Below are 22,268 nucleotides of genomic sequence, written 5' to 3'. Positions count from 1 at the left end.
ATCCTATCCACGGTCCAGATCATCTTCTGTAGATATCTCATTTTGGTTATCCCGACACTGCTGCTCGTCCACCGCCTATGTTGTCCACTGCACGGTCCCCCAGTCTTAAAAAAGAACTGCAAGGAAACTTTTCGAGAGAATTACAGGTCTACAACTTATTTACGAATTCGAAATGAAGATTTGCCAATTCGACCTGAATTAAATCTGAAACCAGGATCGGAATTGTTTTAAAACTGGAATTTCCTTATTCCCAACCCAGATTTTTACGCTAAAAATTAAAGTAATATAGTTGTAGACCTGCAATTCTCTCAAAGTTTTTGGTTTTTGAGGGTAAGCCACGAATTTCCTTGCAGTTATTTTTTGGAGCCTATTTAATTACGGTTTGCTTAGTCTGCTCATTGTATCGATCTCCAGTTCGCCGTTCTCCTCCTTCTCCTTTATTTGTCCTCATCTCTTCTACAGTGATGACGATCTCTTATCCTCTCCTTAGCACACCTCCCAAGGCTGTTCTCCATGTTCATCGCCCCCCTACTCAGTCATATTTCTCCTACCTTGTTTCCCAGAATCATATGTCATTATTGTTTGGCTAGACCCTTCAGCTATTGATTTCAGAGACCGCGCGCATTCTACCTCACACCGTCCATCACCCTTTTTCTCATTCATTCGTCTTCATCTCTTCTGCCCTGATGACGACATCTTTTCCTCTCCTCAACCTCCCTTCCGAAGCGATTCTCCATGTGATCAAGTCAATGGATTTTGGAGAGTTGTGAGTTTTCTCTTCACTTTAGACTATAAAACGCATCAAATTATTTCAGCATCAGTTTCTCTCTTCTTTCCAAAAGAGCAAAGAAATCCGTGGGATCGATGAATTGGAAGTATATATGTTCTATAGTTTACATAAGCAGCGAGATTCGTTTATATATTGCACTTGATACAACACGCATGGATTGGACGTTCAAACTTCGTAAAGGACGAGCAGGTGGTCTCTCGCTATTGCCGAAAAAAGTGGAATTGAGACTTTTAACTGATCCGCCAGGAAATGTAAAAAGGAGAATGAAAGGAGGACTCAACATCAAGGAATGGATTTCTCATCTCAAACAAATTTTCCATTTTTCCAAATTTCACTTTCTTAAGTTCGATGAGAATACATCCCGTTTTGATATCAAAGAGCTGCGGACCTTGTTCTGCAGCTACGACAAAGTCGATATCTTAAGTGATAATAGATCGGATGTGAAATCAATTTTGAAACATTTCCCGTCAAGACATATGTTGTTTGAGGATGATGTTTTTAAGAACCTGGAGAATCCGCATCAAGTGTTAATTCAAAATTATGATGATCTTGAGATCCGTCAGGTTACTCGGCAGAGTACATTGACGTTGGATGATTTACTAGTCATAAATAGTAGAACTATAAATATCAGTAACATCGGCTGGACGGAGAAAGAGCTCAACAGATTTCTCAAACTTTGGATAAAAGGGTCTAATCCCCGCATGGAAAGGCTTCGAATTCATTTTTTCTCACGAGAACCTCTCAAGAAATCCGATATTTTCAAAGGAATCAAATGCACCGAATTCCCTCCTGAACATACGAGATGGTTTAAATCAGACATAGAAAAAGAATGTACCGTGAAAGGAGGATATGACTTCAATAGATGTGATGGGACAAAGGCTTCGATTGAATTCAAGATTTTTGATAATCGTAAATATTTGGATATGAATGTACATTATTTGGGAGAGGTGGATGAGATGGAGAAAATGATACTTTTAATGTGTTTGTAATTATCTCCCTTCGTTTGTTATCTTATGCACTCATGATTCTATTTATCTATCTTCCTCATTCTTTCTTTATATTTTTAACCAGCTTAGGCTGACGCGCCTTTGGCGCGTTTTCTAGCGTTAACGCCACTCGAGTTCACGTGCAAACTTTTGTGATGATGATTTGTATTTTTGGAAATGAAAATGAAATGCGAACATCCTGAAAAACAGACAGAGAAATTCATCTCGCTATGGCAAGCGATACCAATGCGAACACGCATTAATGAGAAATAGTGGAAATTTAATATTTTCACGTGTCCCAAAAATTCCTGTAGGGAAATTGTTCAAATTTTCACTGCCACGTATCGCGGACCACGCGTTTTTTAGCTAAAATTTTAGAGCGCGTTTGCATAGGCTCCGTTTGCAATATTGTGAATCCACAGACATGGTCCACACGCGTTTTATATATAAAATGATATACATTTTGAATTGAGAATTTGAGTGCCTTGATTGTTGATAAACTGCAATGATACCCAACTCACGTTGAGTCCCAGGCTACCTATGCGAACACGCTCTAACGAGAAACTACGTGGAAAATGAAATATTTTCACTTATCCTAAAATTTTCTGTAGGAAAATAGATTCTAATGTTCACCGCCACGTATTGCGGACCATGTCTTTTTCAGAGCGCGTTTGCATAGGTAGCCTGGGCCTCAACGTGCCAACTGATATCAATTTTACAGCGTTTGTTTTGTTCACCGGGACTGATATGTTAAATTTTTTTTGTTTTCTCCTAATAACATACAACAAACACTCTTTCCCTTGAAATTATCAATTTACCCTATCAAATGTTAAAAATCCTAGTTTCGTGTCTCTTGAAGTGTCTCTTTTGTAATATAGTGTTTTTTCGGACTTTAGTGTGAGCGGTATCATCTTTATTCAAATTCAGTGAGACATCATTATGTCTATGAAACATATACAAGAGAACCGACCAAGATGGTCAGTGGCAAGGGTTACATAGAAAGTCTTATCAGTTAGCATCGGGAACTGGTCTCAAAGAACGTTTCGGGGACATGACACTTTCAATGAAATAATACGAAAACATTTTACCACGAGTCACACGCTATCTTCTTTTCACATCACAAAACTCCTCTCAATTATTAGGTCATTTATCAAAAAAGTGCTGCCTCTCCACCTACTTCCATTTTATTTTCTCTTCTTCATTTTTTTGTTCGCTAGTTCCCTTCCATTACACCAAGAGGACTCCTTCGATTGTTTTCGCTCTTTCATTTTTTTTTGTTTCAAGGGCTCACCGGCTGGACGGGCAGCCCGGATCCTCTCTAACCTCTCTTAACCATTAGTTCCTCTTTAATTTCTTTTCAGTTTCTAGACAACGACACCAGAGAGAAAAAGGCAGAACATGACGGTAACTTATATATTTTTTAACTATCTATGAATAAATATAAGTATTTCAGAAAATCGAAGTTGGAAAAGGAAAAGATGCCCTCATCCCCATGGAGAATGCCAATTTGGCCAATTCAGGACTTGAGGTTAGTTGGGTGGTGCATGTCTAATAGAGTGTCTTATCGCGAGACGATTCCAGCTGATTCCAGCATATTCTCCCAATCGTCTCGTTTTGTTGAAGGGTCATTTTTGTCTCGCGAGATTCTCGCAATGTCCAGCATTTAATTATGCGGGAGTGGGAATTAATTAACACGTGCTGGAATATGCTGTAACTGAACTCTGTTGAACTGAACTTTTGCTGAACTATGCTGAACGAGAATATGCTGAACTTTATGCTGGACAAAACGAGACAAAACGAGACGAGAATATGCTGGATTCAGCTGGAATTTTCGCAAAGTGCTGTAACTGATTCTCGCGAGACGACACTCTATATAGTCTATATAGTTCGAACATTTCGCTCTAGTGATGATATTTTAGTGTACTCCATCTAGATAAGCCATGTCTCGCCAATAAGTAGGAAATGTAGTATTGACCGAAGCGCGGTGTGACTTGCCAGGGGTTCAAGCTTTTAACTTTCAAGACCAATTTAGTACTGTAGAGCTCTTTGAGCTTGAACATCTCGGTTCGGGCCACTGACACCACTGACACTTTAGCATGCCAAGAAGATATTTTTTGTTTCAGCTGGCACTATAGTACCCAATGCAATTAGAACAGCTGTTAGGTTCACTCCGCTCTTTTTGAGTTTCACGGGATAATTGTCACACATCGTCCATCACTGCTGAGCAGGCCAGGGATAAATCAGAGTACACTTTTCTAACTGATACGTTTTGAAACTAGGATTTTTTGGGAGACGATGAACTTAATTACAAGAAGTATTTAAAAAATGAGAGAAGCAATTCCCAAATGACTATGTTTCTGAACTCATATTGAAACTTTTTGGAGGCACATAGAAAACAAAATTTTATTTCAGAAAAAAGCTGATCAAGTCGGCAATAATGAAAGGAATTTGACTAGCCATGCCTCCAGATGGTTGATCTTCAACACTCTCGCAGTTCTCACTTCCATAATTGTCTGGTTCATCTCTGTGGAAGATACCAGTTAGTCGCATGACCAACCAACCAGCATTTCTAAACAAACAATTTCAGATCCTCTTCGGACAATGGTTCTCAGTTTCCTCATTGGATCTCTCTTCATTGAATCCAAGCTCTACGCTTCGAAGCAACCCAACAACATCCTGGAGTACCTCATGTTGTTCGGAATAATGGCTCTTATTGATGGCTACGAATTATTCCGGATGGAGGCAATGGAGATCGGACAATTGATGTTCTTTTCTGGGAGAGCAGTCATCATTTTCTTGTCAATGGCAGGAGCCATTGCTGCCAACTTCAAGAAAACAGCAGAAAGTGAGTTTGAGTGAAAAATTCATAAAAGTAGGGTGGAAAGAATTGTTCTCACAATATGTGAAACAATTAAAACCATGCCTAGTGACCTGAAATCGGGAAAAGGTTCAAAAATTCTGTACTGAAGACGCCTTTATTATCGGTTTGCAAACACTCACCGGGTGGTGTTAAAGCCGCATGGAATTGGTTCGGATGGGTCTCGCAGCTAGAATAAGTTTTGCTGTAGTTTTCAGTTGAATTTCCCAACTGCAAAGCGGAAAATACAGTGAAACGTGTTCTCCGCTGCAAGACCCATCAACAAATTCAATGCGCCTTGAACTGCACCCGGTGAGTGTTTGCAAACTGATAATAACATTTTCAAAGGAAGATATATTTTGATTAAAATAGTCCTAAATTATTTCTATAAAATAACTTTTCCTTCAAAAATTAAAAAAAAATTTTAACGAAAGCTATACTTACTAGGGAAGGCCTCCAGATGACCGTGGAGTTACGGGACATGACCTATATCATTGGAAAGCTGAAATCACGCTGAGTCAGCTCAATTTATTAACACGGCAGGTTACAACCGCGTTCTACCGAAACCACAGAAAATAGTGTGCGAAATCGAGAGATTCAGAGAAAAAGAGACATTTTTCAGGGACATTTCGGTAGAGCGCAGTTGTTAAAGCTCTGCCTAGTTAATAGACATCTGTAAGGTTTTTTAATGAGAATGTAGTTTTGGATCGTGAGATTTTCCCAAGCCTTGGATAGCACTTCAATCACAAAAATTCATAACTTAATTTTATGATTTCATGATTCCCCTTGTTTCAGGATGGCATTCAACGGTCGGTGCTGTCCTAGGATCCCTCATCGGAATGGTTGTCTTCGGGATGGTAAACCGAGCTGTGTTGGCTATCCGAATGAAGAATTACCCTCAATCGCCTTTCTATCCAATCGAATCAATTCCTGCAATCCCAACAAGCATGCTATAACCGACTTGAGTCCTTCTCAATGATGACATCGTTTTCAATGTTTAAGCTTCTATGAAAATAGTAGATATTATACCCATTCTGTTCTCAAAGAACTTTATTTTTATTAACATGTTCAAATATTTTTGGTGGTTTCTAAAACACTATAAATATTTTTCAATGTTTCAAAGTTCTCATTGGATTTCACCAACAAAAAAGAGTGATTTTAGTTTACGACAGCTGGTCACCCCCAGGAGGCAACAAATGTTTGGAAAACAGATGCCTTCTCTTTCGAAGATTTATTTCTCTTGCTATCTGCGTCTCTTTCAATTTTTGAATTCTAGTAAGGAGACGTGGCTTTAGTTGTTTTCGGTTTTCTTCAACTTTTGTTCAATTTCCTGAAACCATAGATTTATGCCACGGGTATTAATTTCCGGAAAGTAACTGATCGGATTTCTAGCTTATTTTCATGTACATATCTGCTATCCTGTTTTTTGAAAAATTTGTACATTGCTCCAATTTTTCAGTTTGATTGTCACTGCTAAAAATGCCGAGAGGAATGAAAAACAGTGAAGCTGAAGGACAGAACAAACATCCGAGAGCACAGAGATTCAGACCAAATGTTTGTTTTTTTTTTCATACTTATCAACCCCTCGGGCCGGGCTTAGGGAAACTTTTTGAAGGTCCGAAGGCTTCAAAAAAGAGCCAATTTTTTTTGAAAACTTTTTTGAACGAAATTTTGAAATTTTTTTTCCAAAAATGACGAATTTTAGACCGTACTTCAGAATTCAACTAAAAGCATCAAGAAATCGGATTTTTAAAATTTAAAATCTTTTAAAAATTCAAAAAATTCGGTCAAAAATATATACCTTTTCTTGATGCAAAGCCGAAATTTGCCACGTTTGCTGCGGTAGAGTTGAGGGAAGGCTGCTAATATTGTGCTCAATATTTGAAACTCGAAACGGTAACAACGAGTGATTATGATTTTCTTGGATAAAAATAAATAAAACTAGCCATTACAGTCTTCGGACCTTTCGAGCTGAATCCGTTTTGGTCCTCAAAGCGAATCTTCGAATTTACGAAAATTATGAGCACTTCTTATTTTTAGCAGACTAACAGCTGCCAGCTAGCAGCAAAATTCAGCACAAGTATTTCCAGGCTCGACGACGTCAACGGATTCCAAAACAACAAATTACCAAGCAAATACAAACAGATGAAGTCAATTCGTCACCTACAAAAAACAAGAGCCCAATGTGTGAAGCAACGAAAACCAATGAAAGACGAGACCCATATGAAATATCGAAAGAAGAAATTGATAAGTATAAGGAGACGAAGAAGAGAGCATTTTATGTATTCCTTGTTATTGTCAGGCTTTATATATGGAGAACCAAATTTGTCGAGCTTGGTAATAATACACGTTGAGTCCCATGCTACCTATGAAAACGCGCTCTGAAAAAGACATGGTCCGCATTACGTGGCGGTGAATATTAGAATCTATTTTCCTACAGAAAATTTTAAGAAAATTTTACGTGAAAATATCAGACTTGTCAAAAATCGGGCCGGGCCGAAATTTCTCTCGGCCCAGATTCAAAAATGGGTACCCATTTTTTACCAATTTTTTTTGAATATTTTTGGAAAAAATAGAGTAAAAATGCTTAAATTATCATACAAATTCACATTTTGATTCAATTTTGAATTTTATTCGAAATCTATACTTTTTTCAAAAAATTTCAAAAAAATTCAAAAAAAAAATTCAAAAACTCGAAATGTTTTCAAAAGATGTTTCAAAACGGGCCGAGATTTTTCCTGATTTGGGCCCGGCCCGGCCCGGCCCGGCCCGTGACAAGTCTGGAAAATATTTCATTTCCACGTAGTTTCTCGTTAGAGCGTGTTCGCATCGGTAGCCTGGGCCTCAACGTGAATAATTTAAAATCGTACATTCTTTGCATAAAATCTTTTTTCCAGAATTTTTCAACAGTGGGATTTTTGGGTTGCTATCTGCAGTTCGGCAAGCAGAGGAGAGAGTTTACGAAGAAGAAGATAAAAAACGTTGGATCAAATGTTGGTGGTATTCTTACTTTTATCGAAATTTATATATCTTCTGCTCCATGATATATTTTTTTCACATGGCCGAATTACAAGATATGGATGAAATTACCGGTGGAACACTGGCGACTGGTCTACTCCTCAAAATGATATTCACATTGTTTGGATCATCTCTTGGAGCGTACACTGGACAGTTTGAAACGATATTAAGTGAGTTGGAATCGAACTATGTTCTACTGTTATTTAAGCTTTTCAGGAGACGAACATGTTGGTGGAGCCACCGGTGGACTATTAGGATTCGTGATTGCAGAAGTTTGGCTGAAACATTTCCCTCCTGTTTCTCGATTTGGAAAGAAAGGATATTGAGGTCTAGCAGAACGTTTATTTTTTCTTGTAATGCATTACAAGAAACTATGCTTATTTTGATGTAAAATAATAGTTTTTCATGAAGTTTTGGTACCAAACGTCACAGCAATGTTAAAAATTATTTTACTGTATACGGTTGATCGTTGTCTTCTAAATTCTTTTTATTACTAGGTGTGGTTTTAAGAAATGTAAATAGTTTTAATAGATAGATTTCCGGAATCCGAAGTTTCCAGTTCCACACATCTCTGTTCACATTGTCAAAAACATCGCTTCTAAATTAAAAATATTCCTTCGGTGTCCTTGGGATTATCTTATGCGTCGGTGGTGGTAGAATGCTTTTGTAGTGGTAGAACCTTAAACTTGGGTAATTAAACCTTTATTGAAAGATAAAAGATAAGCTCTCGCCTCTGCTTTTATACTGGGCAGAGGCGGAGCCAGACAGGAAATGTGTGGGTGAAAGAATTCAATTAAAACAGATAGAAAGAATGATTCAAGACTAAAAGCCTATGAATCATATCCGATGGGAGCGGGGAAAAGAAAGTGGGAGATGCACAAAGTACATCGAGTACAGCTTCCATGTATGTACACCTTCATCAATAATACATTTTTCAAAATCGGATTGATTTATTTATTGGAAGGACTTAAGCCATTCATATAAATAAAAAGAAGAAAAATAGTTACAATTCAAAAGTTGGAGTGTTTAAACTGCATAAAGAGTTTGATGTTCGTCCTTCCAACGACTTCTTCGAATATTGTCGACTTCAACTCTGTATGTTTTCTTGACTTGCTGCCCGAATGGATTATCTTTTTTGTCCTTTTCTTGGTCCAATTTTTTGGTTGATTCCACGTAGTTTTTGTCTTGATCGACTTCTTCCTTGATTGAAGAAGGTTGTGCTTGGACTGAGCTGAATCGCTGCTCAGTGGTGGACGTGCTCGTCTTCTTTATAGTCAGGACAACCTCAAACTTGGGTAATTAAACCTTTATTAAAAGATAAATGATAAGCTTTCGCCGGTGCTTTTATACTGGGCAGAGGCGGAGCCAGACAGAAAATGTGTGGGTGAAAGAATTCAATTAAAACAGATAGAAAGAATGATTCAAGACTAAAAGCCTATGAATCATATCCGATGGGAGCGGGTAAAAGAAAGTGGGAGATGTACAAAGTACAATCGAGCAAACTTGGACTGAGCTGACTATCCGTTTCTTGGCAGATTTGTCCTCAGGTTTTTTTTTACAAATGCAATAATTTGGTTGCCCAGATGTCCCAGTGCCGCGAAAGCAATAAGTATCCATCGAACTCCGAAAATCTCAACTGGCTCATTTGCAGAAAAGCTTCCGAGCTTTGCTAACGTGTCCGACATGGGCAAATTGAGGATGAAGTGTCGTCCTACAGGTTTGATTGTGCGCATGTGGAGACAGACGTTCACAGCTTTACATTGTATACACGGTTGCACATCTGACTTACTGTTTGCGATTATTCCATCCATGCTCATTCCAACAGTCATGAATCCCACAAAGTATGAATCTTTGTATTTTTGTGAGGTCTACACATGTACTGTTGGTAGCAATGCATGTCGCTGTATGTTTGACCTTCAATTGATAGTCTTGATTGACTTCGCTTACTAGTTAGTGCGTACGATGCACCATGAAAATGGTTGGTTCGGGAAATACTCTGAAAGACAAAATATAAGCTCTCGATTCTGTTTTTTACTAGTTGTTGAAGAAAAGTTCCCCCCTACTAGTCTCGGCAAGAAGAAACTCCCATAATTAAACTTTTTCTGTACAGGGAGTGTCACGAAATATCTCTGGCTACCAAAATTTTCAGAAAAAATGGCTCACCTTGATAAAACTCCGGATAATATTCGATCGAAATGCAATGATTCAATAAAAATCAAGAATTTCCAGAAGGGAAAATACAAAAAATGGAGGGTAGAACAGCAATCGGCCGCTCAGTGAAGAGAATGAATGAAAAATAGTTTTACTAAAGTAACATAGGCAGAAAGTTATGTTTGTTTTCTGTGCGTACCCTAGCTTCTGATAGAAAAAGTGACTCATGCTATCTCGAGAGTACGACGGGGGTCACTTTGAGAGAAAAACGATAGAGAGATGTGAGTGTTATTTTTTTTATTGAAAGTTTGGATCCTTTGTCTGAAAATTATGTCCATTCAGTGCATGTTTAGAGTGATTATATGGTTTGGGGGATTTTAAGCTTTCAAACGAGTATAAACATGATAAGGGAGAATGGTGTTCGGTCTTGTCTGAAAATCAGTGTTACAGTAGGTCAAGAAGTATATTCCAGAATTGCAAAATTCAGGCTGACTAGGGAAGGCTCTCGACTCGGTCTGGAGTTATGGGGCGTGACCTTTATCATTGAAAAGCAGAGAAAACGCTGATTCCCAATATACATTCAGTTTTTGTTCTCGAGGCATGGTATTCGAGAAAAACAAGGTCAAAATTAGAAAAAATGACAAATTATTGCTTTTTTAACACGCGAAAATGGCAAAAAGTTTCAAAAAGTTTTTCACGTGTTAGAAAGGCAATCATTTGTCATTTTTTCTAACTTTGACCTTGTTTTTCTCGAATACCAGGCCTCGGGGGCAAAATCTGGATATATATTTGGAATTAGCGTTTTCTCAGCTTTCCAATGATATAGGTCACGACTCATAACTCCAGACCGAGTCCATGACCTTCCCCAGTGAGCCCGCTCAGCGTCTAATTTTTTTAACTTCTTCCACTACAATTTCTTTGCAAATATTTGTTTTCTGAAAATTTTCAATATGTTTTCTCAAGTATTTGTATCCCTCAACAACCTTTTAAAAAAAGTACTGTAGAGTTAATCTACATCTTTGTAAGTGTGATATTAGAGGCGTACACTACTGAGTTCCTTTACTATCTAGCATGTTCAAGTATTACTGCGTTTAGATGTGAAAATTTACAACCTTTGTTCGAATTTCTCATTAAAAACAGGAATGTTTGTTTTATACGCCCATCAAGTGTCAGATTAATTTTACATCTGTTCAAATCTCCCTTCTTATGGAGGTTGTACAGATCAAAAAATGGTTGAAAAACACTGTTTGTGTCCAATTTCTCTGAACAACACTTCTTTTTTGTACAACCAGTTTAATAAAACGTTCCATAGTTTCTTTTTAAACTTTTGTCTCAATAGTTACTTTTTTTTTCATTTGTTCTTTTAAAACTTTTTTGAACCAGATTAAAATATTCAATAACCTATTACAGTATTAACTCTAGTCTTTCTGACACTTGCAGGTTTCAGTTGGAGTTTTTTTTTCAAAAATTGAAAAATCTATAGTCATGGATTAATGTTAACTGTTTGCAAAGTTTGTAGATAGAAGTTAAAATATCCTATTGTTGTGAAAACTGGTAACTGAAAGTGTCATAATATGCATGGTACAGTACTGGCCATAAGGATGCGAAACTTGCAGTTTTTAGTTGAAAATTGTCAACTTCGGGACTGTGACACGGCCTCCCTGATAGTGTCACAATATCGGTTGTTTAAGGAGTGTATAGATCAAAGTAGAGCTCCATTTTTGTAGTTGACAACTTTTTTGTACGGGCACATCCTAAGAAGTTATCAATCGTCAAATAAATTACTCGCAATTATTGCCCTGCTAAAAGGAGAAATTTATGAGTTTTTTACATAGACGGCTTATAATGTTGTGGAAACTATCGTTTCCACAAGTTGAACTAGCACTCTTGATGAGAACAAAGATTATAATACACTCTGGGATAATCTAACGTGTCAAAGGACATTTAAATTACAATGAGATGTTTATATTGTGAAGATAATCAGTCATAAGAATTTAATTCCCCCTTTCAGATTAATTCCCTTTCAGATTCACTCGTTTGGTCCTCCCTTCGCTTCGCCGTCTCATCTTGGTCTCGCTCTCCGTAAATCTACACGCTACTGCCTGCGTCTCTCCAGTGGCGGGCGGTTCTCTTCATCGGTCGCTGCGAGACCCGCTGCGTTGGCGACGAGCGAGGAGATTGCGCACTTTTGATATATTCGCTTTTTCCTATGGGTTTGATCTAATCTTCCTTGCTAAAAACTGGCTATAATTTAGTCCCCTATTAGTATAACTTATTAGAATGACCGCTTCAGCCGAATGTCATCTAAATTTCCCTTTTTACATTGTCAATCAGCGTCTTGTCACCGGCAGCGACTCGGTAACCATTTTAGGCCCCTATTATCTCTTGGTTCAGGAGTTAATCTTCTCCTGTCTCCCGTACGATAATAAAATCTTTATCGTATAACTGTTCTTTCTTTCTCATTCAGATTCTTCTCACTACTCTTTCAGGTGCACATTCTCTCTTTATAACTTTAACAGATTATGATATGAATCTCGAGTCCTTGTCCACGATGTCCGTCTGAATCTTCGTCAATCATCTGACATTGTGTTCTCGCTCAACGGATCTGCATAAACTTCTTGTTCTCTCCTCCATCCACTCGCTAGTTCGTCGTGTATACTCTACTCAATTGTATCCACTTGCTTGTTCTGCGTGGATATTCTACTCAAATCAAGCTTATCAATCTTCTTATTTCTTGTCTTTCCCTTCGTGATTGACAAAATGGTGCATCGACCAAATGATACCACTGAACCCAAAGTCGATGTTCCGGGTGACCGAGATTCAGCTGAACACTCGATCTTCGCGGAGAATTATCGCGAAAAATCGATAATTCAGAAATGACCAGCAGGTCAAATAAGATTGTGAATACCAAAATGCAGTAACGAAGTGAGCTCGCTTCAATCAAAATCGAACTTGTTATAAAGAAACTAAAATCGATCAGTAGTAGCCAGGTCATAACGAGAAAAAGTATATAGTGATAAATAAGTATCGTTCGCGCATAGACTCAAATACGCGTGTTAGAAAAGAATATCGCCAAAACTAAAGAAAATCTGGTCAAAATAAATAAATAATAGACCAACAGATCGTAATAAGAGAAATTATCTATATAGATAAACCAGGAATCGCTCGCATATACTTAAGATCAGTTCGCTATAAAAATTATATTTGAAATCGTTTTAAATAAATAATTTCAAGACTAAAAACTCTCATTTTTCAGCTCGCTTCAATGTAAACCTAACCTGTTATAAAGAAATTTTGCTTGAAATCAATTAATTAAAGACCAGCTGGTCAGATGAAGAAAAAGTATATAGAGATAAGTAATAATCGGTCTCGTATAAGCTTGAATTCAGTTCGCTACAAAAGATTAACATAAAAATCATTCCAAATCAATAGTTTCAAGACAAAATAAACCTCATTTCATCGTAATTGTCTCATCTTTAAGCAAACTCAGTGTTTAAATAGTAATAACAGAAGTAATAAAACAGAATACCTCAACAAGTACAGATTGCTTAATGGTTTCAAAACAGTCTACAAAATACAGAAGACGGACAGATTACAGTGACGCTTCCCTGGAAAAAATTATTGAAAAATCGGAACTTATTGAGACACTTTAATCATTAAAGAGGAACAAGCAGGAATCATTTAGAGATTAGTTCTCTCGTCTACATGTCAAAATCAAAAAAAATTTGTACGAAAAAATCTGGTAAAAGAGCTTTGTCTGGAAAGAAATGTGCGGTATATCTGGTATATAGACACCCAGATAGATCAGTGGAATCCAATCTGATTGGAGTAAAATCAATAGTTTACCAAACAGCCGATCGGGTTTGACGATTCCAAGACTGGAATTATCAAAAAAGGAAATGGAATCAGACACTCAGAAAGCCTAATCAAAGAACTACCAAAAACAAGATACGTCGTTATCATTAAATATATTTTGTGATTCATTGAAAATCTTTGTAAAACTGAAAATAAAACAATAAAAAAGCCACATCAATGACTAATCTAGTAAGGTTAGAAACCAGTGTAAATGATACAGTAAGTAAGTCAATGAAAGAGAAAAATTCACCAGAAAGATACAACTAGTTCGTACCATTCGAGTGCGCTAATTCATTGTAATCATTGACAAGGATCACAAATGTAATACTGAAATTCATATGCTCAACAACAAAAACAGAGTATTAGAAAGCAGCTCACTCAAAGCATACAAAATTGCAGTAAAATTGAAAAAAGTGCAGTAAATCATGGAGATAGAAACAAAGCAACGTAAACTAGCGCGTCTTATGGTATTCATAGAGCACTACAAAGAATAGGAGAGTCAAAACTGGAAAATTCATAGCGATTATAGACTAGCAATGATGCTCATGGATGAGATCCATAAAGAATAATAAATACACCTATCCCCAAACTATAAATTAAATTGTTCACACGTAAGTGTCACTTTCTTAACTCATTGCTTACATTTCTCCTCTTAGGTATCCACTTCATTCTAGTAACTCCTCTCTATCCAGTCCTCTTAAAGGACAACCATTCTTCCTTAATTTTTTTCTTCTCTTCTTTCTTTGTTATCTCATTGTTAACTTAAGTTCGCTACAGAAAAAGCTGTAAAGAACTAAATACAATCCACAGTTGTTGAACAATTCGTCAACGGGTCTTGAAAGCAATACAAAGAACATAAAAGAATAAAAAAAGATAATCATGTAGCATGAATAGAAATTCTCCTTTCCAAAGTCACGGTGGAGTTATGACACGGACAGAGACCATAAAGGTTCACTGTAGAAGGAAGGAGAGTCCATTGGGGTCGACACCAATGGGATCTCTGACAAACTTCCTTACTATTAGCCTAGCGATCGATAGGGCAAACCTTTCCCGAGTCCAAACGTACTTCGCGAGTACGGTCGTAACGAAACCTGTTGGCTTATTTGTTATAGATGTGGTTAAACAAGACAATAATAAACAAGATGGTATTAAACAAGATGGTATTAAACAAGATGGTATAAAACAAGATTGTATTAGACTAGATATGGTTATGAATTCTGCCTTCAACTCTCCTTCTTCTCATCTCTCCTCATATCTCATCCTTCCTCCTTCCTCCTTCCTCATTACACTCTTCACCGTGTATTATTCATCTCCTTTCTCTCTCTCTCTTGGTCCTTAAGACCTTCTACCCATATAATCAACTTCATTTCAGAACTCTTTCTCTTCTTTCTCTAGTCTAGCGGTCCTTTAGACCCATCTCATATCTAATCAATTTATTTCAGATTACTCTCTTCTTAATTGGTATCGTGTGTCCATGGCGCCATTCCAGACGATGGCCCAACGTGTTGGGCGCTTGAAGACCCTCATTACGAATACCCTCACGTACGCCACTAACGTCGTGAACTACGTCGAACAATGGGAGACCGATAGGGTAGCCGAGTGTCGGAAGGCTGGCGAAGAAGGTAAAACACCTGCGAGTCCAAGCCTGGAGGTAACAACTGATGCTCTCAATACTCTTATCTCTGTCGAAGTTCAATTGGATGGATTGCCTCAAGTTCTCCAATTCAGAGCAGCAAAGCTCGTTGAGGAAGCAAAGGAAGCCGAGGAAGATTGGGAAGAATTGGAGTCTCTCTGCAAAGAAGCCTTACTTGAGCGCGAACATCAACGCCAACGGCTGATAGTAGCAGTAAGTGAAAAAATTCCCATTTTTCAAGATATCCACAGGGCTAGTAAACAAACTGTCGACCCTCCACCATTGTCTCCTGAACAAGTTTTGGGCTTGGCCGAGTCATTCGAGGATCCAAATTTGGAATCCGTGGTGGCCTCGCCAATGAAATTTCCCCTGTATAATGTACTCTTGACGGCTGATAAGGCTGAAAAGAATCTTCAGAACGGGAATTCAGGCCTCTTGGCTGAGCAATCCCACCTGCCTAATGAGACTCAACAAAATCTCGATGAGGCATTGGGAGCTCAGACTAGAGTTGTGAACACGCCTATCCTTACTGTTAATAATCATAATAACCCCGAGCTCGGAGGTGCCCCAGCGTGGAACGTGACCAACCAGCGAGTTGAAGAGCGACAAATACGTCGACAAAACATTAACGAGATCAATAATAATCCAGCAGCGACTGGCATCCACCGCTTAATTTTCAATAGTCCACCAGCACACAAAAGAGGAGGACATCAACTTCTAAGAGAATACAGTAGAAGAAACAACTCGACAGAGAGATTTAATCCAAGAAACACTGCCGGATATACAAATTTCGGTTACAATGAAGAGAATCATGAGAGACAGTACCATGAAAGAAACTTCAATGGAAATGCGTACTCAGAATACTATCAGCAACAACAAAGATATAATAGAATGAGATACTCAGAATATCCGGACCACCAGAACACTTGGTTACAGTACCAAAACCAACCAAATCAAACTCATCAATCGCAAGGAAACTGGTATAATCAACAGATACCATATAAAAGATGCGAAGTGTGCAACGGAGATCATGAAATCACCTTTTGTAACCAAAACGATGAAGTGGTCGCTAGAGTATGCATAAAAATTGGAATTTGTCCGAAATGCAGAGCAGGTGGTCATCAGGTTAGTGGTTGCCCATTACTGTACCTGGAAAAGGAGCAGGCAAGAATGAATAGAGAAAAGAATCATGAAGAATCGAGAAATCGAAACCACTTCAATGACCAAGAATCGAATCGTGATAATCGAAATTTCGTTCACCAGCAAAGAGTTAATAATCAGCCAAGATACGCAGAACAAAAGAACGAGATCTCAGAGAAAAACTTGGCAAGACATGTAGCTAACATCAAACCCTTCACCGGAATCATCTCAGAATACGCATCATTCCGTAATATCATGGCTGAATACCTGGAATCAGAGACAGTTTCTCTAGTAGTCAGAAGAGATACTTTGATGCAGAAAATCAGCGGAGAAGCCGCAGTACAGAAGTCTATTCTGGACGATCCAGGAAAAGCAATCGACATTACAATGAAAAATTTAGACAGAACATATAAGAGAAAAGGATCAACTACAATCAGAAACCAATTCGAGAAAGTAATTGTAACAGATGAGAATATTGATGCGTTCATCAAGTCATTAGCCTTATCTAAAAGTCTACATGACAAGATCCTGGAAGAGGAGCCACACTGTTTTGGACATCACTCAATAAAAGCTCTACTGGGCAGAATGCCAGACGCAGTTCGCAGAATGTGCAACAGAATGTTGAGAGACGAAACATTATCCACGGAAAAAATCTATGAGAAAGCAGAAGAACATCTTGATAATCAAATCGAAGATGCAGAAATCACGGGAAAATCCACAAACCAGACACGAATTTCTCGTGACCAACAACACTAAAACCAAATCAGGTACAATTATTATAAACTCAGTAAAAATAAATTAAATACAGTTATAATCAAACAATATTCAAACGAGACAAAAAAGAATCATTCCTAATAACAAACGAAACACCAAAAAAGGTGGATCAGTCATCAGATATTCTCCTTGCCAGCTCTTCGGAGAATACCTCCGGGAAAAATCTATCAACAGAAAATCAAGAAAATAAAAGGACGAACGCGTCAGAAAACCAATAACCGGTTATTCTCCTTGTTAGTCCTTCGGAGAATATAACTTAATATAAACTCTCAGCAGAGAGACAAGAAAGTCCGTATAAAACTACTCCAGAAAATCAAGATCATGAAATATTTGATACGATCCCTCTATACGCTGATACTTCGTTGGGAGATAAAAACGTGAGAATTAACCAGATCACCCACACGAAGCTATTGCACTAGGTAGAACACCAAATACAGAAGACCAGAATTCTCGTCTAGAAAAATCAGAACCTAAATTAATCCTACAAGAGTCATGCCACAAAGAAGAGCCAAAGAAGAAATAACTTACTCTACTCCGGACTCCGACTCGGAATAACTCGATTATTCCGTCGTCGAAGCCCTCCGGGGGGGAGTGTTGTGGAAACTATCGTTTCCACAAGTTGAACTAGCACTCTTGATGAGAACAAAGATTATAATACACTCTGGGATAATCTAACGTGTCAAAGGACATTTAAATTACAATGAGATGTTTATATTGTGAAGATAATCAGTCATAAGAATTTAATTCCCCCTTTCAGATTAATTCCCTTTCAGATTCACTCGTTTGGTCCTCCCTTCGCTTCGCCGTCTCATCTTGGTCTCGCTCTCCGTAAATCTATACGCTACTGCCTGCGTCTCTCCAGTGGCGGGCGGTTCTCTTCATCGGTCGCTGCGAGACCCGCTGCGTTGGCGACGAGCGAGGAGATTGCGCACTTTTGATATATTCGCTTTTTCCTATGGGTTTGATCTAATCTTCCTTGCTAAAAACTGGCTATAATTTAGTCCCCTATTAGTATAACTTATTAGAATGACCGCTTCAGCCGAATGTCATCTAAATTTCCCTTTTTACATTGTCAATCAGCGTCTTGTCACCGGCAGCGACTCGGTAACCATTTTAGGCCCCTATTATCTCTTGGTTCAGGAGTTAATCTTCTCCTGTCTCCCGTACGATAATAAAATCTTTATCGTATAACTGTTCTTTCTTTCTCATTCAGATTCTTCTCACTACTCTTTCAGGTGCACATTCTCTCTTTATAACTTTAACAGATTATGATATGAATCTCGAGTCCTTGTCCACGATGTCCGTCTGAATCTTCGTCAATCATCTGACATTGTGTTCTCGCTCAACGGATCTGCATAAACTTCTTGTTCTCTCCTCCATCCACTCGCTAGTTCGTCGTGGATACTCTACTCAATTGTATCCACTTGCTTGTTCTGCGTGGATATTCTACTCAAATCAAGCTTATCAATCTTCTTATTTCTTGTCTTTCCCTTCGTGATTGACAAAATATAACTTCTACAGGTGCATCAGCACAAAAAAGCTGTCAACTACAAAAATGAAACTCTACTTGTGATCTAAACACTCCATAAAGAATCAATATTGTGAGACTATCAGGGAGGCCGTTCTAGACTCTGACCATTTTCAACTAAAAACTGCAAGTGACGCATTTTTAATACTGTATCTGTGGTATTGTATATTTTACAGATGCCTAGACTTTTGAAACGGACAATGGTTATATCCAACAATGCTAATTACGAAGTTTTACCAACGTTTGAAAGCAGAATAGTTGGCGCTTTGATTAGACCAATTGAAGAATACAATGAAAAGAAGTGGAGATGGATCTATAGATTTCTAACTATCGTCAAGTGTTTTATATGGTACAACAACTTTCACGAGATTGGTAACAATTCAGAACAAATTTTATCTAAAGTAATGAACTTATTCAGAATTCATCAATAGTATAATTATTGGCTTGATAGCTGGCGCGATGACAATTGAGGAAAGAAATCACAAGGGAGAAGAGGAAACGTTTTGGAACTTCATATGGTCCTCCACTAACTTTTATCGAAGACTTGTATTTATTTGTCTCCGCATAAATATGTATTATATTGAGTCATTAGTAGAAGTTGATAAAAGAACTGGCGGAACGGTTTCGAATGAGATGTTGCTGAAAATGATAACACCGTGGATTGGAGCAATGTTGGGATCATTCTGTGGACAGTATGTGACTATATTGAGTAAGTCCACAAACAACGACTATATTTCTGATAACTACTGTAAGCTCGTCTTTTTTAGGGGACGAGTCCGTTGGTGGAGTTGCTGGTGGACTGTTGGGACTAGCGACTGCAGAGTTTTGGATTAAACAATTTCCGTTTGTTTCTCGATACTGAATGAACAATTTTTAAGTTATTATGATCGTTTATTCTTACTACTGTCTTAGTTTTTATGAAAAGTAACCTTACATGGAATGTATTTTGACTGCCCCCCCTAAAGTACCGATTTTTTTAGCTCATTCGATGAGTTTTCCCGAGAGAAAATGACTTATAATGGGTTTTCCTGTGACGTGACCTCGTTTTTGAGAAATTGAGATTTTTCAAAAAATGCAATTTTTTCTAATTTTTTTTTTCATTAATTTTTTTCATTATTTTTCGGGATTGTTCAAAAAAATGGCTTTGCACATAAGTGTAGGAAATTTTATGTAGTTTTTGACAAGAATATGAAACTTATGAAAAAATAATTTTTTGGTCCTGAAAAAGGTAAAAATGTGACACCCTCCAAAAAAAAAATTTTTTTTCGAGGACGGCAAAGGTGACATATATGAGGTAAAAAAGTACAACTTATCTGAATCATTTTTTTATATAACACTATAGTCGCTTCCAGTTGAAAATTGAGGAAAAAGTTGGTTTGAAAATTTTCATTTTTCGAAAAAATGTGACATGTCGGAAATGAGTTCGAACTTCTGACATTGAATTAGTTTTAAATAAAATCTTTTCAGAATAATGATTTCCAGACTGTGTTCTATCATTTCCATTTAAAAAACTGCATTCCTGTTGACTTCTCTTGTCATAACACTCGTTAAAAAATTGCAAGTTTTCTCATGTGGTAGAAATTTAACTGCTCATAACTCCTCTAAAACTGAAGAAAACAGGCTCAAAAACACAGAACAACTTAAAAATGACTATCGCTTTTCAAAAATCATAATTGGGCTGTTTTTCGAAAAATAATTTTTTTCGATTTTTGATAAGGGGGGACCACATGAAATTTTTCCAGAAACTTGAAAAAATTTTTTTTTCGAAAACAACCAGAATTTACCGTTTTTAGCATCTATTCTTGTTTATAAACTAGTTTTGAGTTGTTTTCGAAAAAAAAATTTTTTCAAGTTTCTGGAAAAATTTCATGTGGTCCCCCCTTATCAAAAATCGAAAAAAATTATTTTTCGAAAAACAGCCCAAATATGATTTTTGAAAAGCGATAGTCATTTTTAAGTTGTTCTGTGCTTTTGAGCCTGTTTTCTTCAGTTTTAGAGGAGTTATGAGCAGTTAAATTTCTACCACATGAGAAAACTTGCAATTTTTGAGTGAGTGTTAAGACAAGAGAAGTGAACAGGGATGTACTTTCTTTTTTGAAATTAGTAAAACATAATCTGAAAATAGTTATTTTTATTAAATTTGATTAGGAGCGTGGACAATATTAGAAATTCGAACTCATTTCCAGCATGTCACATTTTTTCGAAAAATGAAAATTTTCAGAGCAATTTTTTCCTTAATTTTCAACTGGAAGCGACTATAGTGCTATATGAAAAAATAATCCACATAAGTTGTACTTTTTTACCATATGTATGTCACCTCTGCCGACCTCGAAAAAAAAATTTTTTTTTGGAGGGTGCCACATTTTTACCTTTTTCAGGACCAAAAAATTATTTTTTCAAAAGTTTCATATTTTTGTCGAAAACTACATAAAATTTGCTACAATTATATGCAAAGCCATTTTTCTGAACAATCCCGAAACATAATGAAAAAAATTAATGAAAAAAAAATTTCGAAAAAATTGCATTTTTTGAAAAATCTCAATTTCTCAAAAACGAGGTCACGTCACAGGAAAACCCATTATAAGTCATTTTCTCTCGGGAAAACTCATCGAATGAGCTAAAAAAATCGGTACTTTAGGGGGGGGGGGCAGTCAAAATACATTCCATGTTAATAAGATGTGGGTCGTCTAAACATTTATTGAAACTATATCACCCAACCAACCAATTATAAAAAAACTTCACTAAAGTTAAAATCCACATTTCTGACGGCTGGGTACATGCTGACTACGTCAACATGTTTCATAATCCATCGACTATCATCGGCCATAAGTCTGAATGCCTCCGTTCGACCACCTGAGAGGGCTTTCTCCATTTCCATGAGACCCTGAAACTGGTAAATGTGATGTGTTTAGATGCAAAACTCCTTACAATTGGTTCGTATTCCTCAAAAAGTTTGGCCATGACTGGATTTTTAGATCGCGGCTTCTCCACTTTGCACTCCCAAACGACTTTCACCTCGTGTCGTTCTCTCAGAAACTGCAATCGTTCTTCATCTAGCTTCCGGATCGCTTCTGTCGTCAATCCTCCAATTATTGACTGGTTGGTGTACCGACACTCATGTGCGTGCCAATAGCAGCCAAAAAGTTCGATGACGAGTCCTCGTGGGAACTTCGGGCATGGCTCGACAAACCCATCCATGCTGAATTTCCCGATCTGTAATACATTGATAGTTTGAGGGGTTTTCGTTCAATAATTTTACCTTTCTCTCCCCCGTCGTGCCTGAAGAAGCGATGTCCACCTTATTTGCGTTGCCGAGCCATGCAAGATACTTTTGGCTGACGATCGATGAGTTTCGGGAAGCTGAAGGACGGGCGTCGAGAACAATTGGTCGTTCCACCGCAAGGTGGTTTCTTTGGAAGACTTTCATGGCGGCTGAAGCTGCAGTGACAGTCTCCTGAAAATATAACTTACTATATTCCAAGTTTTGGAAAACTCACTTCAAACAAGCAGACAGTCTGTATCTTCGGATTCATCAT

At 37.6% G+C, this 22,268-nt stretch overlaps 8 protein-coding genes across 8 annotated transcripts; 6 read left to right on the top strand and 2 right to left on the bottom strand.

Moving 5' to 3' along the window:
* Nucleotides 1–686: 686 nt before the first annotated feature.
* GCK72_008676 (uncharacterized protein) lies at nucleotides 687–1,779 on the top strand (the record flags this gene model as incomplete). Its single annotated transcript, XM_053726971.1, has 2 exons — nucleotides 687–766; nucleotides 816–1,779. 2 exons carry the CDS (start codon nucleotides 687–689, stop codon nucleotides 1,777–1,779), a joined length of 1,044 nt encoding a protein of 347 aa, XP_053586548.1.
* A 1,395-nt stretch (nucleotides 1,780–3,174) lies between these two features.
* On the top strand, nucleotides 3,175–5,589 carry GCK72_008675 (uncharacterized protein; the record flags this gene model as incomplete). The annotated part of the gene is made up of 5 exons (XM_053726970.1): nucleotides 3,175–3,180; nucleotides 3,230–3,304; nucleotides 4,189–4,315; nucleotides 4,364–4,621; nucleotides 5,429–5,589. 5 exons carry the CDS (start codon nucleotides 3,175–3,177, stop codon nucleotides 5,587–5,589), a joined length of 627 nt encoding a protein of 208 aa, XP_053586547.1.
* Nucleotides 5,590–6,112: 523 nt separating this feature from the next.
* GCK72_008674 (uncharacterized protein) lies at nucleotides 6,113–6,987 on the top strand (the record flags this gene model as incomplete). Its single annotated transcript, XM_053726969.1, has 2 exons — nucleotides 6,113–6,187; nucleotides 6,724–6,987. 2 exons carry the CDS (start codon nucleotides 6,113–6,115, stop codon nucleotides 6,985–6,987), a joined length of 339 nt encoding a protein of 112 aa, XP_053586546.1.
* A 704-nt stretch (nucleotides 6,988–7,691) lies between these two features.
* Nucleotides 7,692–7,977, top strand: GCK72_008673 (uncharacterized protein; the record flags this gene model as incomplete). Its single annotated transcript, XM_053726968.1, has 2 exons — nucleotides 7,692–7,821; nucleotides 7,868–7,977. The coding sequence occupies 2 exons, from the start codon at nucleotides 7,692–7,694 to the stop codon at nucleotides 7,975–7,977; spliced, it is 240 nt and encodes a 79-aa protein (XP_053586545.1).
* A 700-nt stretch (nucleotides 7,978–8,677) lies between these two features.
* GCK72_008672 (uncharacterized protein) lies at nucleotides 8,678–9,480 on the bottom strand (the record flags this gene model as incomplete). The annotated part of the gene is made up of 2 exons (XM_053726967.1): nucleotides 8,678–8,935; nucleotides 9,211–9,480. 2 exons carry the CDS (start codon nucleotides 9,478–9,480, stop codon nucleotides 8,678–8,680), a joined length of 528 nt encoding a protein of 175 aa, XP_053586544.1.
* Nucleotides 9,481–14,543: 5,063 nt separating this feature from the next.
* GCK72_008671 (uncharacterized protein) lies at nucleotides 14,544–17,186 on the top strand (the record flags this gene model as incomplete). The annotated part of the gene is made up of 2 exons (XM_053726966.1): nucleotides 14,544–14,817; nucleotides 15,100–17,186. The coding sequence occupies 2 exons, from the start codon at nucleotides 14,544–14,546 to the stop codon at nucleotides 17,184–17,186; spliced, it is 2,361 nt and encodes a 786-aa protein (XP_053586543.1).
* A 1,722-nt stretch (nucleotides 17,187–18,908) lies between these two features.
* Nucleotides 18,909–19,594, top strand: GCK72_008670 (uncharacterized protein; the record flags this gene model as incomplete). Its single annotated transcript, XM_053726965.1, has 3 exons — nucleotides 18,909–19,104; nucleotides 19,151–19,441; nucleotides 19,500–19,594. 3 exons carry the CDS (start codon nucleotides 18,909–18,911, stop codon nucleotides 19,592–19,594), a joined length of 582 nt encoding a protein of 193 aa, XP_053586542.1.
* A 1,863-nt stretch (nucleotides 19,595–21,457) lies between these two features.
* Nucleotides 21,458–22,268, bottom strand: GCK72_008669 (uncharacterized protein; the record flags this gene model as incomplete). The annotated part of the gene is made up of 4 exons (XM_053726964.1): nucleotides 21,458–21,616; nucleotides 21,661–21,945; nucleotides 21,992–22,186; nucleotides 22,230–22,268. 4 exons carry the CDS (start codon nucleotides 22,266–22,268, stop codon nucleotides 21,458–21,460), a joined length of 678 nt encoding a protein of 225 aa, XP_053586541.1.

This window comes from Caenorhabditis remanei, chromosome III (assembly GCF_010183535.1).
Source record: "Caenorhabditis remanei strain PX506 chromosome III, whole genome shotgun sequence".
In the NCBI taxonomy this organism is placed as follows: Eukaryota; Metazoa; Nematoda; class Chromadorea; order Rhabditida; family Rhabditidae; genus Caenorhabditis; species Caenorhabditis remanei.
The sequence above is the reverse complement of the archived record's forward strand: the minus strand, read 5'-3'. Positions and strand labels throughout refer to the sequence as shown.